The sequence below is a fragment of the Mesoplodon densirostris genome, chromosome 6, assembly GCF_025265405.1.
Source record: "Mesoplodon densirostris isolate mMesDen1 chromosome 6, mMesDen1 primary haplotype, whole genome shotgun sequence".
Classification (NCBI taxonomy): Eukaryota; Metazoa; Chordata; class Mammalia; order Artiodactyla; family Ziphiidae; genus Mesoplodon; species Mesoplodon densirostris.
The window spans coordinates 58,798,570-58,816,095 of NC_082666.1; the positions used below are offsets into that span (position 1 = coordinate 58,798,570).

The window sequence follows — 17,526 nt, forward strand, 5'->3', positions numbered from 1 at the left end:
TTTTCATCTTGTTTATGGTTTCCTTTGCTGTGCAAAAGCTTTTAAGTTTTATTAGATCCCATTTGTTTATTTTTGCTTCTATTTCCATTTCTCTAGGAGATGGGTCAAAAAGGAACTTGCTGTGATTTATGTCTTTTCTGCCTATGTTTTCCTCTAAGAGTGTTCTGCCTATGTTTTCCTCTAAGAGTTTTATAGTGTCTGGCCTTACATTTAGGTCTTTAATCCATTTTGAGCTTATTTTTGTGTATGGTGTTAGGAATTGTTCTAATTTCATTCTTTTACATGTAGCTGTCCAGTTTTCCCAGCACCACTTATTGAAGAGACTGTCTTTTCTCCATTGTATATTCTTGCCTCCTTTATCAAAGATAAGGTGACCATATGTGCATGGGTTTATCTCTGGGCTTTCTATCCTGTTCCATTGGTCTATATTTCTGTTTTTTGTCCCAGTACCATACTGTTCTGATGACTGTAACTTTGTAGTATAGTCTGAAGCCAGGGAGCCTGATTCCTCCAGCTCCGTTTCTCTTTCTCAAGATTGCTTTGGCTATTCGGGGTCTTTTGTGTTTCCATAAAAATTGTGAAATTTTTTGTTCTAGTTCTGTGAAAAATGCCATTCATAGTTTGATAGTGATTACATTGAATCTGACAATTACTTTGGGTAGTAGAGTCATTTTCACAATGTTGATTCTTCCAATCCAAGAACATGGTATATCTCTCCATCTGTTTGTATCATCTTTAATTTATTTCATCAGGGTCTTATAGTTTTCTGCATACAGTTCTTTTGTCTCCTTAGGTAGGTTTATTCCTAGGTATTTAATTCTTTTTGTTGCAGTGGTAAATGGGAGTGTTTCCTTGATTTCACATTAAGATTTTCATTGTTAGTGTGTAGGAATGGAAGAGATTTCTGTGCATTAATTTTGTATCCTGCTACTTTACCAGATTCATTGATTAGCTCTAGTAGTTTTCTGGTAGCATCTTTAGGATTCTATAGGTATAGTATCATGTCATCTGCAAACATAGACAGTTTTACTTCTTCTTTTCCAATTTGGATTTCTTTTATTTCTTTTTATTCTCTGATTGCCGTGGCTAAAACTTTTAAAACTATGTTGAATAATAGTGTTGAGAGTGGGCAACCTTGTCTTGTTCCTGATCTCAGAGGAAATGGTTTCAGTTTTTCACCATTGAGAATGATGTTAGCTGTGGGTTTGTCATATATGGCCTTTATTTTGTTGAGGTAGGTTCCCTCTATTCTTACTTTCTGCAGAGTTTTTATCATAAATGGGTGTTGAATTTTGTCAAAAGCTTTTTCTGCATCTATTGAGAAGATCATGTGGTTTTTATCCTTCAGTATGCTAATATGGTAAATCACATTGATTGATTTGTGTATATTGAAGAATCCTTGCATTCCTGGGATAAACCCCACTTGATCATGGTGTATCATTCTTTTAATGTGCTGTTGGATTCTGTTTGATAGTATTTTGTTGAGGATTTTTGCATCTATGTTCATCAGTGATATTGGCCTGTAGTTTTCTTTCTTTGTGACATCATGTCTGGTTTTGGTATCAGGGTGATGGTGGCCTTGTAGAATGAGTTTGGGAGTGTTCCTCCCTCTGCTATATTTTGGAAGAGTTTGAGAAGGATAGGTGTTAGGTCTTCTCTAAATGTTTGATAGAATTCCCCTGTAAAGCCATCTGGTCCTGGGCTTTTGTTTGTTGGAAGATTTTTAATCACAGTCTCAATTTCAGTGCTTGTGATTGGTCTGTTTATATTTTCTATTTCTTCCTGGTTCAGTCTTGGAAGGTTGTGCTTCTCTAAGAATTTGTCCATTTCTTCCAGGTTGTCCATTTTATTGGCATATAGTTGCTTGTAGTAATCTCTCATGATCCTTTGTATTTCGCAGTGTTAGTTGTTACTTCTCATTTTTCATTTCTAATTCTACTGATTTGAATCTTCTCCCTTTTTTTTCCCTGATGAGTCTGGCTAACGCTTTATCAATTTTGTTTATCTTCTCAAAGAACCAGCTTTTAGTTTTATTGATCTTTGCTATCGTTACCTTCATTTCTTTTTCATTTATTTCTGATCTGATCTTTATGATTTCTTTCCTTCTGCTAAGTTTGGGGGTTATTTTGTGCTTCTTTCTCTAATTGCTTTAGGTGTAAAGTTAGGTTGTTTATTTGAGATTTTTCTTGTTTACTTGAGATTTTCTTTTTTGAGGTAGGATTGTATTGCTGTAAACTTCCCTCTTAGAACTGCTCTTGCTGCATCCCACAGGTTTTGGGTTGCTGTGTTTTCATTGTCATTTGTTTCTAGGTATGTTTTGATTTCCTCTTTGATTTCTTCAGTGATCTCTTGGTTATTTAGTAGCATATTGTTTAGCCTCCATGTGGTTGTATTTTTTACAGTTTTTTCCTGTAACCGATATCTAGTCTCATAGTGTTGTGGTCAGAAAAGATACTTGATAAGATTTCAATTTTCTTAAATTTACTGAGGTTTGATTTGTGACCCAAGATATGATCTATCGTAGAGAATGTTCCATGAGCACTTGAGAAGAAAGTGTATTCTGTTGGTTTTAGATGGAATGTCCTATAAATATCAATTAAGTCCATGTTGTCTAATGTGTCATTGAAAGCTTGTGTTTCCTTATTTATTTTCATTTTGGATGATCTGTCCATTGGTGAAAGTGGGTTGTTAAAGTCCCCTACTATGACTGTGTTACTGTCGATTTCTCCTTTTATGGCTGTTAGCATTTGCCTATGTATTGAGGTGCTCCTATGTTGGGTGCATAAATATTTACAATTGTTATATCTTCTTTTTAGATTGATCCCTTGATCATTATGTAGTGTCCTTCTTTGTCTCTTCTCATAGTCTTTATTTTAAAGTCTATTTTGTCTGATATGAGAACTGCTACTTCATCTTTCTTTTGATTTCCATTTGCATGGAATATCTTTTTCCAACCCCTCATTTTCAGTCTGTATGTGTCCCTTGGTCTGAAGTGGGTCTCTTGTAGACAGCATATATATGGGTCTTGTTTTTGTATCTGTTCAGTGAGCCTGTGTCTTTTTGTTGGAGCATTTAATCCATTTACATTTAAGGTAATTATAGATATGTATGTTCGTGTTACCATTTTTTAAATTGTTTCGGGTTTGTTTTTATAGGTCTTTTCCTTCTCTGTGTTTCCTGCCTAGAGAAGTTCCTTTAGCATTTGTTGTAAAGCTGGTTTGGTGGTGCTGAACTCTCTTAACTTTTGCTTGTCTGTAAAGGTTTTAATTTCTCTGTCAATCTGAATGAGATCCTTGCTGGGTAGAGTAATCTTGGTTGTAGGTTTTTCCCTTTCATCACATTAAGTATGTCCTGCCTCTCTCTTTGGCTTGCCGAGTGTCTGCTGAACGATCAGCTGTTAACCTTATGGGGATTCCCTTGCGTGTTATTTGTTGCTTTTCCCTTGCTGCTTTTGGTATTTTTTCTTTCTATTTAATTTTTGATAGTGTTTTAATATATGTCTTGGCACGTTTCTCCTTGGATTTATCCTGTATGGGATTCTCTGTGCTTACTGGACTTGATTGACTATTTCCTTTCCCATGTTAAGGAAGTTTTCAAGTGTAATCTCTTCAAATGTTTTCTCAGACCCTTTTTTTTCTCTTCTTCTTCTGGGACCCCTATAATTTGAATGTTAGTGCATTCAATGTTGTCCCAGAGGTCTCTGAGACTGTCCTCAATTCTTTTCATTCTTTTCTCTTTATTCTGCTCTGTGGCAGTATTTCCACTGTTTTATCTTCCAGGTCACTTATCTGTTCTTCTGCCTCAGTTATTCTGCTATTGATTCCTTCTAGAGAATTCTTAATTTCATTTATTGTGTTGTACATAATTGTTTGTTTGCTCTTTTCGTTCTTCTAGGTCCTTGTTAAACATTTCTTGTATTTTCTCCATTTCCAATATTTGGACATCTTTCCTCTCATTACTCTGAGTTTTTTTCAGGTAGACTGCCTATTTCCTCTTCATTTGTTTGGTCTGGTAGGTGTTTACCTTGCTCCTTCATCTGCTGCATATTTCTCTGTCTTCTCATTTTGTTTAACTTACTGTGTTTGGGGTCTCCTTTTCTCAGGCTGCAGGTTCATAGTTCCTGTTGTTTTTGTTGGCTGTCCCCCGTGGGTGAGGTTGATTCAGTGGCTTGTGTAGGCTTCCTGGTGGGGGGCACTGGTGCCTGTGTTCTGGTGAGTGGGGCTGGATCTTGTCTTTCTGGTGGGCAGGACCACATCCGGTGGTGTGTTTTGGGGTGTCTGTGAACTTAGTATGATTTTAGGCAGCCTCTGTGCTAATGGGTGGGTTTGTGTTCCTGTCTTGCTAGTTGTTTGGCATGGGAAGTCCAGCACTGGAGCTTGCTGACCGCTGGGTGGAGCTGGGTCTTAGTGTTGAGATGGAGATCTCTGGGAGAGCTCTCGCCGATTGATATTACATGGGGCCATGAGGTCTCTGGTGGTCAAATGTCCTGGAGTCTGCTCTCCCACATTAGAGGCTCAGGCCTGACACCCGGCCAGAAAACCAAGACCCTGTCAGCCACACGGCTCAGAAGAAAAAGGAAGAAACAAAAGGAAGAAAAAAGAAATTAAAAAAAATATTTAAAAAAATAAAAGGAAAAAAAAATAGAAAGAAGAGAGCAACCAAACCAATAAACAAATCCACCAGTGATAACAAGCACTAAAAACTAAACTAAGATAAATATAAAAATCAGAAACAAATCAGTCGCAGACAGCAAACCCCAAGTCTACAGTTGCTCCCAAAGTCCACCACCTCAATTTTGGGACAATTCGTTGTGTATTAAGGTATTCCACAGATGCAGGGTACATCAAATTGATTGTGGATATTTAATCTGCTGCTCCTGAGGCTGCTGGGAGAAATTTCCCTGTCTCTTCTTTGTTTGCACAGCTCCTGGGGTTCAGCTTTGGTTTTGGCCCCGCCTCTGTGTGTCGGTCGCCCTCAGGCATCTGTTCCCCACCCAGACAGGAGGGGTTAAAGCAGCAGATGATTAGGGCTCTCTTGCTTTCTCAGGCTGGGGGGAGGGAGGGGTACGGAATGCAGGGTGAGACTGCGGCGGCAGAGGCTGGCGTGACATTGAAACAATCTGAGGCGCACTGTGTGTTCTCCTGGGGAAGTTGTCCCTGGATCTCGGGACCCTGGCAGTGGCGTGCTGCACAGCAGCAGCAGCGTTAGCGTTTCATGCCCGTCTCTGGGGTCTGAGCTGATAGCCGTGGCTCACGACCATCTCTGGAGCTCACTTAGGCGGTGCTCTGCCTTCTGTGGGCGCACGGGGAAGGAATCCCCTCTCCTCACGCACTGCAAAACAGGCAGGTCCAGACTTTTTCCTGGACTCCCTCCCGGCTAGCCATGGCGCACTAGCCTCCTTCAGACATGTCTTTACGCAGCCAACCCCAGTCCTCTCCCTGGGATATGAGCTCCAAAGCCAAAGCCTCAGCTCCCAGCCCCTGCCCGCCCCGGCGGGGGAGCAGAGAAGCCTCTCAGGCTGGTGAGTGCTGGTTGGCACCGATCCTCTGTGCGGGAATCTCTCCGCTTTGCCCTCTGCACCCTTGTTGCTGTGCTCTCCTCCGTGGCTCTGAAGCTTTCCCCCCTCTACCACCTGCAGTCTCCACCCGTGAAAGGGCTTCCTAGTGTGTGGAAACCTTTCCTCCTTCACAGCTTCCTCCCACTGGTGCAGGTCCCATCCCTATTCTCTTGTCTCTGTTTTTTCTTTTTTCTTTTGCCCTACCCAGGTACGTGGGGAGTTTCTTGCCTTTTGGGAGGTCTGAGTTCTTCTGCCAGTGTTCAGTAGGTGTTCTGTAGGAGTTGTTTCACACGTAGATGTATTTTTGATGTATTTGTGGAGAGGAAGGTGACCTCCATGTGTTAGTCCTCCGCCATCTTGAAGGTCCCCCCAGATTGTGTTTTTGTTGTTAAGTCTTGCATGGCAGTTGCTACATGTTGGCTACTCTGTTCCACAGGTCTTCTTATTCTGGGGTACCAGAGTCAAAGAGAAGCTCCTTTTGGGGACATGCTACTCTTGTGGCAGAAGGCAAATAGCAGAACCTTTTTTTTTCTTTTCCTTTGTGCATCACCTAGTTTCACTTGCTCATGGGGTGCCAAATGCAGAGGCCTCTTGCCAGACCCTTCAGAGTCCCTCCTGCCCTGTGCATTGTTATTGTTATGTTGTGGAGACTCTGGATTAAAAAAAATTTTTTTTATTGGAGTATAGTTGGTTTACAATGTTGTGTTAGTTTCTGCTGTACAGCAAAGTGAATCAGTTACACATATACATGTGTCCACTCTTTTTTAGATTCTTTTACCATAGAGGGCATTACAGAGTGTTGAAGAGAGTTCCCTGTGCTATAAAGTAGGTCCTTATTAGTTATCTGTTTTATATATGGTAGTGTGTATATGTCAATCCCAATCTCCCAATTTATCCCTCCCCCCATTCCCCCTTGGTAACCATAAGATGGTTTTCTATGTCTGTGACTCTATTTCTGTTTTATAAATAAGTTCATTTGTACCATTTTTTTAAGATTCCACACATAAACAATATCATATGATATTTGTCTTTCTCTGTCTGACTTTCTTCACTATAACAATTTCCTAAGTCCATCCATGTTACTTCAGATGGCATTATTTCATTTTTATGGCTGAGTAATATTCCACTGTATATATGTACCACATCTTCTTCATCCATTCCTCTGTTGGACATTTAAGTTGCTTCCATGTCCTGGCTATTATAAATAGTGCTGCAGTGAACACTGGGGTGCATGTAGAGTCTGGATTTTTTTTTACATTCCTCTGTAGAGTGTGTTTTTTAAAGCAGGTAGTAAGTTGATTGGACTCAAAATGGAAACTTGGTGTTTTGGGTGCAATTCTAATCTCAGTTCAGTTCTTTATCTTTTTCACAATTGTTTGAAGTCTGTCCCATGCAAGTGAGGTCAGCCAGAGATTTGGGTCCAGTTTATAAACAGAATTTGAGCCTTCCTGTCTCTGGTCTCTCCTTTTCAGGATTCCTTTCTCACTTTCCAACATCTGTGGTTGCCTCAGACTTCATCCTCTGGTTCTTCAGTCAAGAAGGATGGAAGGTTTTCTATTCACATTTTAGCTGCCTTGCCTGGCACAGACTGGAGCCTGCCTTCAGACTGGAAGCACTGAAAAAAAAAAAAAAAAAAAAAAGGAAGCTTAACACAGAGACTCACCCAGTACCATTCCCTTCTTCCACCTGTTGGTTCTGCTCCAGAATTTGCCTATCTTTGTTGCTCTTTAGTGCTCACAGGTAGTTGTTTTCATATTTTGTCCAGAGTTTATATGAAGCAATGACAGATTTTATCCTCAGCTTTAGTGGGGTTTGAGGAGATGAGAGAGTAGAGGAATAGACAGGTACAGTCATCCCTCCATATCTGTGGGTTCCACATCTGTGCATTGAAAATATTTTTTAAAATTCCGGAAAGTTCCCCAAGGCTCACGTTGAATTTTCCATGCCCTAGCAGCTATTTACATAACATTTACATTGCACTGGGTATTGTAAGTAGAGATGATTTAAAGTATACAACAGGATGTGCACAGGGTATATGCAAATACTACACCATTTTATGTAAGGGACTTGAGTATCCAGAGATTTTGGTATCTATGGGGGGTCCTGGAAGCAATCCTCCATGGATACTGGTTACTGAGGGATGTCCATACTGGAGGTGTATTCTTGGAATCCATCTATCACAGAGAAGATTAGGAGGGCTCAGTGTGTCCTTACCAGGATAAGCGGCACGAATCAAGCCCTGTCAATCAGCCTAGGGATCTTTCTCAGTGTGTTGGAATGGCCTGCCCAACCTGCCTGCAATGACATAATGGTTTCCTTAGAGGGTTCCTGTACCCCGGGAGTTTCAGAATTACATGTGGAAGTAGTGAAATGAAATTAATGGAAAGACAAAGAGCAAAACCCCATAGAAGAGATTAAGAGGACAAATGACAAGGAAGAGTATCAAAGAAGTCAAGGGAGAGAGTATTACAAAAATGAGTTAGAGGATGGATGCCATGAAGATGTGCATAATGATAAAAACCTGGGGACTAGTGACTGGATTTGGAAATAAGGTGGTACTTTAGAGGGCTTGGCTGAAGCAAGGAGTGAGAATGAGATTTGATAGATGGCACATGAGTAGGGGGTGAGGAAGGCAAGCCTGTATCTAGACAGCCCTTTCTAGCAGAGAGAAGTGGAGGGGAGAGAACTGGAGGAGAGTGAACTCCAGTGAGGGTTGTTGTTGTTTCCTTTAAAAGTGGGAAAGACTGCAGCATGTTTAAATACTGATAGAGGGAATTCCCACACTTTTACTACCAAGGGCCTGGGTTCATTCCTTGGTCGGGGAACTAAGATCCCACAAGCTGCATGGCTTGGCCAAAAAACAAACAAACAAACCCCCCCAAAACGGACAGAAAGCAGCCAGTAGGAGGAAAAGGTGAAACCACTGACGGGCTCCACAGAAGGGGTCCTTGAGAAAGAGGGAGGAGATTTAAGGCAGGGGTGAAGGGATTGGCTTTGGACCAAGAGGAGGAACTCTTTTTTTTTTTTTTAAATTGAAGTATAGTTAATGTACAATATTATATAGGTTACAGGTGTACAATATAGTGATTCACAATTTTTAAAGATTATACTCCATTTATAGTCATTATAAAATCTTAGCTGTATTCCCTGTATTATACAATATATACTTGTAGCTTAAAAAATTTTTTTAATTAATTTTTATTGGAGTATAGTTGTTTTACAATGTTGTGTGAGTTTCTACTGTATATCCTTGTAGCTTTTTATGCATAATATTGATAGTTTATACCTCTTAATCCCCTACCGGTATATTGCCCCTCTCTCTTTCCCTCTCCCCACTGGTAACTGATGGTTTGTTCTCTATATCTGTGAGTCTGCTTCTTTTCTGTTGTATTCACTAGTTTGTTGTATTTTTTAGATTCTACTTCCACATGTAAGTGATATCATACAGTATGTCTTTCTCTGTCTTATTTCACTTAGAATAATAGCCTCCAAATCCATCCATGTTGTTGAAAATGACAAAATTTTATTCTTTTATATGTCTGAGTAGTATTCCATTGTGTGTGTGTGCATGCATATATATATATATATATATATATGCATGCACACACACACACCACATCTTCTTTATCCATTCATCTGTTAATGGACACTTAGGTTGCTTCCATATCTTGGCAATTGTAAATACTGCTGCTATGAACATTGATGTGCATGTACCTTTTCGAATTCGTGTTTTTATTTCTTTCAAATATATACCCAGGAGTGGAACTGCTAGGTCATATGGTAGTTCTATTTTTAGTTTTTTGAGAAACCTACATACTGTTTTCTACAGTGGCTGCACCACCATTTACATTCCCACCAACAGTGTACAAGGGTTCCCTTTTTTCCAAATCCTCTCTGACATTTGTTACTTGTGTTCTTTTTGATGATAGTCATCCTGACAGGTGTGACGTGATATTTCATTGTGGTTTTGATTTGCATTTCCCTGATCATTAGCAGTTTTGAGCATCTCTTTGTGTGCCTGTTGGCCATCTGCATGTCTTCTTTGGAAAAATGTCTATTCAGGTCTCCTACCCATTTTTTTTTTTTTTTTTGCGGTACGTGGGCCTCTCACTGCTGTGGCCTCTCCCTTTGCGGAGCACAGGCTCCAGACGTGCAGGCTCAGCGGCCATGGCTCAAGGGCCCAGCCGCTCCGCGGCATGCGGGATCTTCCCGGACCGGGGCATGAACCCGTGTCCCCTGCATTGACAGGCGGACTCTCAACCACTGCGCCACCAGGGAAGCCCTCCTACCCATTTTTTAATCAGGGTTTTTGGTTTTTTTTATGTTATATGAGCTGTTTATATATGTTGGATATTAACCCCCCTTACTGCTCATATCATTTGCAAATATTTTCTCCCATTTCATAGGTTATCTTTTTGTTTTGTCGGTGGTTTCCTTTGCTGTGTAAAAGCTTTTAAGTTTAATTAGGTCCCATGTGTTTATTTTTGTTTTTATTTCCTTTGCTTTAGGAGACAGATCCAAAAAAAAAATATTGCTACGATTTACATCAAAGAGTATTCTGCCTATGTTTTCTTCTAAGAGTTTTATGGTTTCTGGTCTTACATTTAGGTCTTTAATCCATTTTGAGTTTATTTTTGTATATGGTATTAGAGAATGTTCTAACTTCATTCTTTTACATGTAGCTGTCCAGTTTTCCCAGCACCACTTATTGAAGAGACTGTCTTTTCTTTATTGTATATCCTGGCCTCCTTTGTTGTAGATTAATTGATCATAAGTGCATGGGTTAATTTCCAGGCAGGAACTCTTCTTAAAATGGATTCCATTTAATATGATGAACTCTCTGGGCATACTCACAAATTCTGAAGTTTGCATAGATAAACATTAAAAATAGATTTAAAAAAAAAAGTATTGCGTATCCTCTTTATCATGATGAAAATATCCTTTTCCCTCTTCCAGGCTCATGACCCTAGTTAGCTGTTACGTTAAAGTTTCTTTCCTTTTGCCAGACTCTTGTCAAATGCCTTTCTTTAATTTTGCCTAATGATGGGAAGTCAAATTGTTATGGCTTCCCAGCAAGTTCTCTTTAACCTTTACTTAACTCAGAGTTTAACTCGGGGCTTTCCGTACTAGATAACTTTTATGGCTATGCACCTAAAAGAAACTTAACATCTTTGACCAATTTTTTTCTTGGTTCATAGTCAGAATGGGCACAGGGACTAGGAAATGTACCACAGGAAGAGAAGGGAGTGTTTTTAAACAAAAAAAAAGCTACTAAATTTGAGCAATTTCTGGGAAGGATAAAATATTTTTCTTTTACGTGAGCTTAAGGGCTATAAGATTATGTGAGGTTGGGGACCTGCAGTTATGTTGTGGTTAATGATAGGTTTCAGTGAATGTTCTGAACATAAAAACATAATGAGAAAACACATAAATTCTGATTAAATTCACCCTTAAGCCACAGTAAATAATTTTGGGTGGAAGAGAAATGAATTAAACTTTAAACTTCTTTCTTCTCTTCAGAGGTAGATCACTACCTCAGTAAATTCAACCCATAAATGTACTTTCATTACAATAACTTAAATTTTTTGTCAGAGAAGGAGATTCAGTTAACAATTTCATTCCCTGAACATGGTTAAGTAAGGATTTTGCTGCATCACATTTTGCTTTTGAGAAACCAGCTTCAGGAAAGTCCATGAATTGGTGAGTTTGGTTGTGGGCATTTATCTGTTCTTTTCTTGTAGCAACAGGAAATGGGGGCATTAAGCACATTTTAGTTGCCAGAGAGCTTGGCAGGCCTTGTAGGAAGGTTCTTGCAGTATCTCTGAGGGGAAGTTGGTTCCCTCAGTAGAAGTAACAGCAGAAGAGAATGTTGTGGCCTGTGTGCAGGGTTCCAGGATGCGACAGGGCCATGACAGGAAAGCGCTCCTGGCTGCTCTGGGCTTAGGAGGGCTCCACGGGGCAGCTTGGGCACTCAGCTTTGTTTCTCAGTGCCTGCCCCTGGTATCCCCTGGTATCTCCTTTGTTGGAAGCAAAGAGGGCTGAACCCTTGGGTAACCATCAGTGAAGACAAGTTTGTATGGAGCTGTGTGGTCTCAGGCTGCTTTCAACCCCACTCCACCCCTTTGGGGAGTGAGGAGAGCCACCTCTCCTCAGGAGCCCTTCCCTGAGAACAGAGACTTTCTGACGAAAGCCACTTTGCAGTTAACTGGTTTTCAGCCAGGGTTTTCTGGGCATTTCCATTTCTCTCTGAAGCCTAGGGCCTGACGCTTCTAGTTCCCTGCTGCAGTTGGTTTAGCACTGAACAGACACCAGCATGAGGTCCTTGCACACTAAGAAGGGTAGGAGCATGGAGTTGATTCTTGGGTTCTTGTTTAGCCCATTCCCTCCATCAACCCCGACTTACACAGTCAGCCTCCAGTCTCCTCGGGTCACTCGGCTTCCTCTTGCTGTTTGCCAACATGGGGCCCCCCGAGAAGGCAGCCCAGGCTGCAGGTCCGGTAACTGCTGCTGAGATGTATTTTTAAACCTACCCAGAGGGTATTACAGGGAGTTCAACTGAAGCATCTCCTATTTCCCCCTCTGAGCCCTAGAGAGACTAATTCTCCGGCTTCCTAACTCCCTCCTCCCATCCCAGCAAGCATTTTCAGGCCCCGGTTTGGGTTTATCGACAACCATGTGTATAATTCATGCAAGACAGGTTACAGTGGAGCGTGTTACCTCTGCTAGTCAAGCATGGCTCAGTAATGCTGCTCCACATTTTGGCCAGGAAGTAGGTTTTATTGGTGTTTGGGCCTGATGTCTTCCTGTCCGGAAGCCTTCCCCTTCCCTTGGTGAGGTTGTTTTGGCAAGCGCCATCAGGGAAAACCTACCTTCCTCTTGTCCAGTTGTATAAATGGCTTTCAGGCAAAAACAGGCCATTGTGTAAAGCAGAAGTTCTCGGAGGATGGGGGGGAATGTTTGCTGAAGAGAGTTTGCCCTGAACGTTGGGAGACTGAGACTGCCCCGGTAGGCAGTGGGTGCCCAAGCTGAGCCCTGGTGCTGCAGGGTGCTTTGTGGTGGTGGTGCAGTAGCATCTTGGCCTTTTTAGAACTGTGGGATGCTTTGGGAAGAGAGCGCTTCCTAAACTCTTCAGAAAAGGGTGTCTTGCTTTTCCTATCCCATTGTTTTCATATATCCTGAAATAATGGGGGTGCTGATGCCAGAGAGCTGAGAAGTGAAAGGTTCATTGCCTCCATTTATTGGCCTTTTCTACTGGGTTTTCTGTGAGATCGAATAGAGGCAGGAGGTAAATCTCAGCAGGAGCTCTTGGGAACACAGAGAAGGAGGTGGTGGGACCTGAAAAACAGAAGTTAGCTCCACAGTGAACAGGTTAGGGGAGAGAGGTGGAGAGAGCAGGCACAGGGGAGACCTTCCCAGTGGTCCAGGGTGGCCGAAGTAGAATGTACGTGGGGCATGGGAGAGAGAGGGGGCAGCTGTGGCTGGGGAAGAGGCCGAGGCAGGTCCAGGAAGGCTTACGTACTAGGCTGGAAAGTTGGGTTTGATCTGGAAGATTTTTAAGCTGAGGAGTGAAAGGTGCGATTTTGGTTTTAGAGAGTTGGTTTTGACCACACTATGAGGATGGAAGTAGGAGTGGCGGGAATGATGCAGGAAGCCCAGGGGATGGGTTATCACATGACCCACATGAGAAATGGTCAGGGTCTAAACCGAGGGGGAAAGACGCACCGAGGAGCTGGTGAGGCGGTCACACTTGGGGAATGACTGGACCGTGAAGGTGTCTGACTTGAGAGAGGAGTGAATGGCGGTATCTCTCTCGAAAGTGAGAGAAACAGGAGGAAGAGTGGTTAAGGGATAGAGGAGAGGATGACTTCTCAGCAGGCATTTGTAGAACTGGGTTGAATGGAAACCATGAGCCTTATTCCAAGGCGAGGGCCCCCAAGGTGTGTGCTTCTCTTCCTTACAGGAGAGATTTTGGGCCTCACAGGGTGTTACCGGTGAAGATCCGCCAGCCCGACCCATTTGTCCCAAGCGAAGAGAATATGGATCTGCTCACAACGTATAAACAAGATTACAACCCGTACCCTGTCAGTCGAGTGGACCCCATCAGACCTCGGGACAGGAAATATCCACGTGGGGACAAGATGGAGTGTCTGCCTACTTATAAAGGTGGGAGAGTGCTTGAGGCGCAGGTTGGGGGAAGGATGGGCTGAGCCTGAGTGCTGGCCGGGAAATGGGTGTTATACACACACCCCCTCAGTGGGGAGGTTGGGCAGAGTACTTTTTTTTTTTTACATCTTTATTGGAGTATAACTGCTTTACAGAGGTGTGTTAGTTTCTGCTATATGACAAAGTGAATCAGTTATACATATACATATGTCCCCATATCTCTTCCCTCTTGCATCTCCCTCCCTCCCACCCTCCCTATCCCACCCCTCTAAGTGGTCACAGAGCACCAAGCTGATCTCCTTGTGCTATGTGGCTGCTTCCCACTAGCTATCTACTTTACGTTTGGTAGTGTATACATGTCCATGCCACTCTCTCACTTCATCCCAGCTTTCCCTTCCCCCTCCCCATGTCCTCAAGTCCATTCTCTACGTCTGCGTCTTTATTCCTGTCCTGCCCCTACATTCTTCAGAACCGTCTTTTTTTTTTTTTTTAGATTCCATATACGTATGTTAGCATATGGTATTTGTTTTTCTCTTTCTGACTTACTTCACTCTGTATGACAGACTCTAGGTCCATCCACCTCACTACAAATAACTCAATTTCGTTTCTTTTTATGGCTGAGTAATATTCCATTGTATATATGTGCCACATCTTCTTTATCCATTCATCTGTCGATGGACACTTAGGTTGCTTCCATGTCCTGGCTATTGTAAATAGTGCTGGGCAGAGTACTTTCTGTGGCCAAATCTGGCCTGCAGCCTATTTCTGTGCAGCTAGAGAGCTAAAAATGCTTTTTAAATTTTTGAATGCTTAAAAAAATGAGAAAAAGACTATTACTTTAGAACATGTGAATAGTAAGTGAAATTCAAAGTTCAGTGTCATGACTATGTTTTGCTGGAAAACGGCCACACCCATTTGGTTTCTCTGTTATCTATGGCTACATTTGTGCTACAGCAGCAAAGCTGAGGGGCTGAGACAGAGACCATATGGCATGCGAGGTCTAACTCATTTAATATCTGGCCGCTTACAGAAAGTATCTGCCAACCCCTGCCTCAGCTTGCCGTTCCCATCCTATATGAGGGAAGCATTTCAAGTTGAAGCTTAGTTGGGTTCCACCACTGACTGATTGGTTCATTAAAAAAATTATGAAAACGTAACATACAGAAAAAATGTACAAATACATAATGATACAGACCAGTGAATTTTGAGTAAATACACGTGGAAACAGGATGCAGATCAAGACATATAGCATTGATACTCCCTTCCAGTTACCATTTCCACCCAGGATAGAACGATTATGCTGACTTTTAACTTCATAAATTAGTTTTGCCAGTTTTTTTTTTTTTTTTTTTTTTTTTTTGCGGTACGTGGGCCTCTCACTGTTGTGGCCTCTCCTGTTGCGGAGCACAGGCTCCGGACGTGCAGGCTCAGCGGTCATGGCACACGGGCTTAGTTGCTCTGCGGCATGTGGGATTTTCCCGGACCGGGGCACGAACCCGTGTCCCCTGCATCGGCAGGCGGACTCTCAACCACTGCGCCACCAGGGAAGCCCAGTTTTGCCAGTTTTGAACTTCATTTTAATGGGATGATCGCACTCTTCATTGAGCACCTCCTGCATTCCAGGCATGGTATTGGGAACTGTGAAGGAAGCATAACGACCTGCCCTTGACTTTATAGTCTAGTAGGAGAGAGAGGGTGTGGAGTGGCGGGTGTGGTAGCGCAGGCAGCGTGTCGCTCTCTCCGTGGAGCACGAGCCACAGGGCTGAGACCATGGGGATGGAGGCCCGCTTTGTGACCATTAACTTTGCTGCCTTAAGAGTATGTGCTAGGGGCCTCCCTGGTGGCGCAGTGGTTAAGAGTCCGCCTGCCGACGCAGGGGATACGGGTTCGTGCCCCGGTCTGGGAGGATCCCATGTGCCGCGGAGCGGCTGGGCCCGTGAGCCATGGCCGCTGGGCCTGCGCATCCGGAGCCTGTGCTCCGCAACGGGAGAGGCCACAACAGTGAGAGGCCCACATACCGCAAAAAGGAAAAAAAAAAAAAAAAAAAAAAAAAAAGAGTATGTGCTAAACTGTTCCTGTCACACGTCTGTGGCTGTCTATGTGATTGTGACGATAATGGCTTTTACTTAGCCATGCCAAACACTTAGCCAAGGGGAGGTGGGGAGGCTTGAGGGGTTGTAGGAATCTTCCTGAAGCCCTTCCAGGAGCTCTAAATCTATTATTCTTTTTTTAAAAATCTATTATTCTTGAAGATTCTGCATTTGGCTGAGCTTCTCTGGTTTTTCTTTCTTCTTTTTTTTTTTTAATGTGTGTGTGTCCTTTTACTTTCTTACCTTCAGTGTCGTCCTCTTCCACTCTTCTGTAGCCGCCTTCTGCCAAGCCACATTCTGGATATTGTCATACCCCTACATGGCTCCACCTTCGTGCCCTCCACCATCAGGTCCTTCTGGCTTGCTCCCCTATTTACACCCGCCTTGACAGTCCTTGGCCTCACTGGGATCTCCAGCCCACTGATGCCTCAACCTTCCTTCTCAGCATCAGCCCCGCCTGTGCCTGTCATCACACAGCCTATTCCACGTTATATCACTGCAGCCCGTCTCTTACTCCCTCTCTCTTCTGTCCTGCGGTTGCTTCCTCCTAGCAGCAACCGAACGCTGTCTTCTCCATATCTACACCTGGACATGTGCCTGAGCATCGCTCCGACCTTGTCAGCTCATCTCCATTATCCACAGAATGGAAGCAGAGAGGGCTTTTGCAGATGGCACTCTCACATGATCTCTGCCTAAAGCTCCTTAAGTAATTATTATGGTTCTTAGGATAAAATCCCACACCTTGACCAACTCCTCTGCTTCCTTGCAGGTTTGGTTCCTTCTCCCTGAGCCCCTCTGCTCCGGCCACAGGAACTTCTTTCAGTTCCTTTGCTCTCTTTCTTTTCTGTCTCAGGGGATTTTGGACTGCTCTTCCCTCTTTAGAGAGCAGTCCTCCTGTCTCCTGTCCAGCATCATCCTTCAGCGAGTGGCTTAAGGATCACACCTTCAGGGGGAGTCCCAGACCTTCCCCCATGCCAGACCAAACACACCCTGTTAGGTGCTCTAAGAGTGTCTTGTACTCCCTTGTTTTGTAATTCATCTTGTAATTTTGTTTAACATTGTCTCCTTGGCTAGACTGCAAGCTCCTGGAGGGCAGGGATCTTTTTCTTTGCCTGTTACCCTCAACAAAGCAGGCACCATAGCAGATGTTTTACTAAGGGGTCAGCACAACCAGGCACATGGTGGGATGGCACTCAGGTCTCTGCAGGGCTCGTTTGGCTCCCTTTTCATCCAGCGTTTCCAGGAGGGCCAAAAATGGACACTGAGCACCAGGATAAAACAAAGCTGGAGTGAGCGCTTACCTTCACGGGGGAGGGGCAGGGACTTGGTAGGGCTCATCCAACTACCTCCTCTACTTTCCACGTCCTCCCTATGGGCTGCCTGGATTTACACATCTTGGAATAGTTAGAGATTCTTCAGAACAACTGCCTGCTCAGCTCAGTTTTCCTTTCCTGCCTTGAGGTACATGCAAGGAGAGGTCTAGGGGTGAGAAATGCTCCTTGCTTTCCTTAGGGGTTGGCAAGGATGGAGTAGCCTAGAGGTGTTATTTTAAGGAAAATCCCCCCACTTCCTCCCACAAAATACCCCTCAAAATCAACACACAGAAAAAAAAAAACAATCTAATACTTAAGTTTTAATCTCTCCTCCCTCCAGCTCTCCCATATTCCTCCCCTTCTCCAAACAGTTACATCTCAAATTGCCCTCTGCAAACCAGAG

The 17,526-nt window shown here is 43.1% G+C and overlaps 1 protein-coding gene across 1 annotated transcript in view; it reads left to right on the forward strand.

Annotated features, from left to right (window-relative positions):
- The window catches only part of SAXO1 (stabilizer of axonemal microtubules 1), a 36,299-nt gene that overhangs the window by 9,856 nt on the left and 8,917 nt on the right, over positions 1–17,526 (forward strand). Inside the window, exon 3 of the mRNA XM_060100486.1 lies at positions 13,518–13,720. Within this exon, the coding sequence (XP_059956469.1) occupies positions 13,518–13,720 (203 nt within the window). The remainder of the gene's footprint in view (positions 1–13,517; positions 13,721–17,526) is intronic.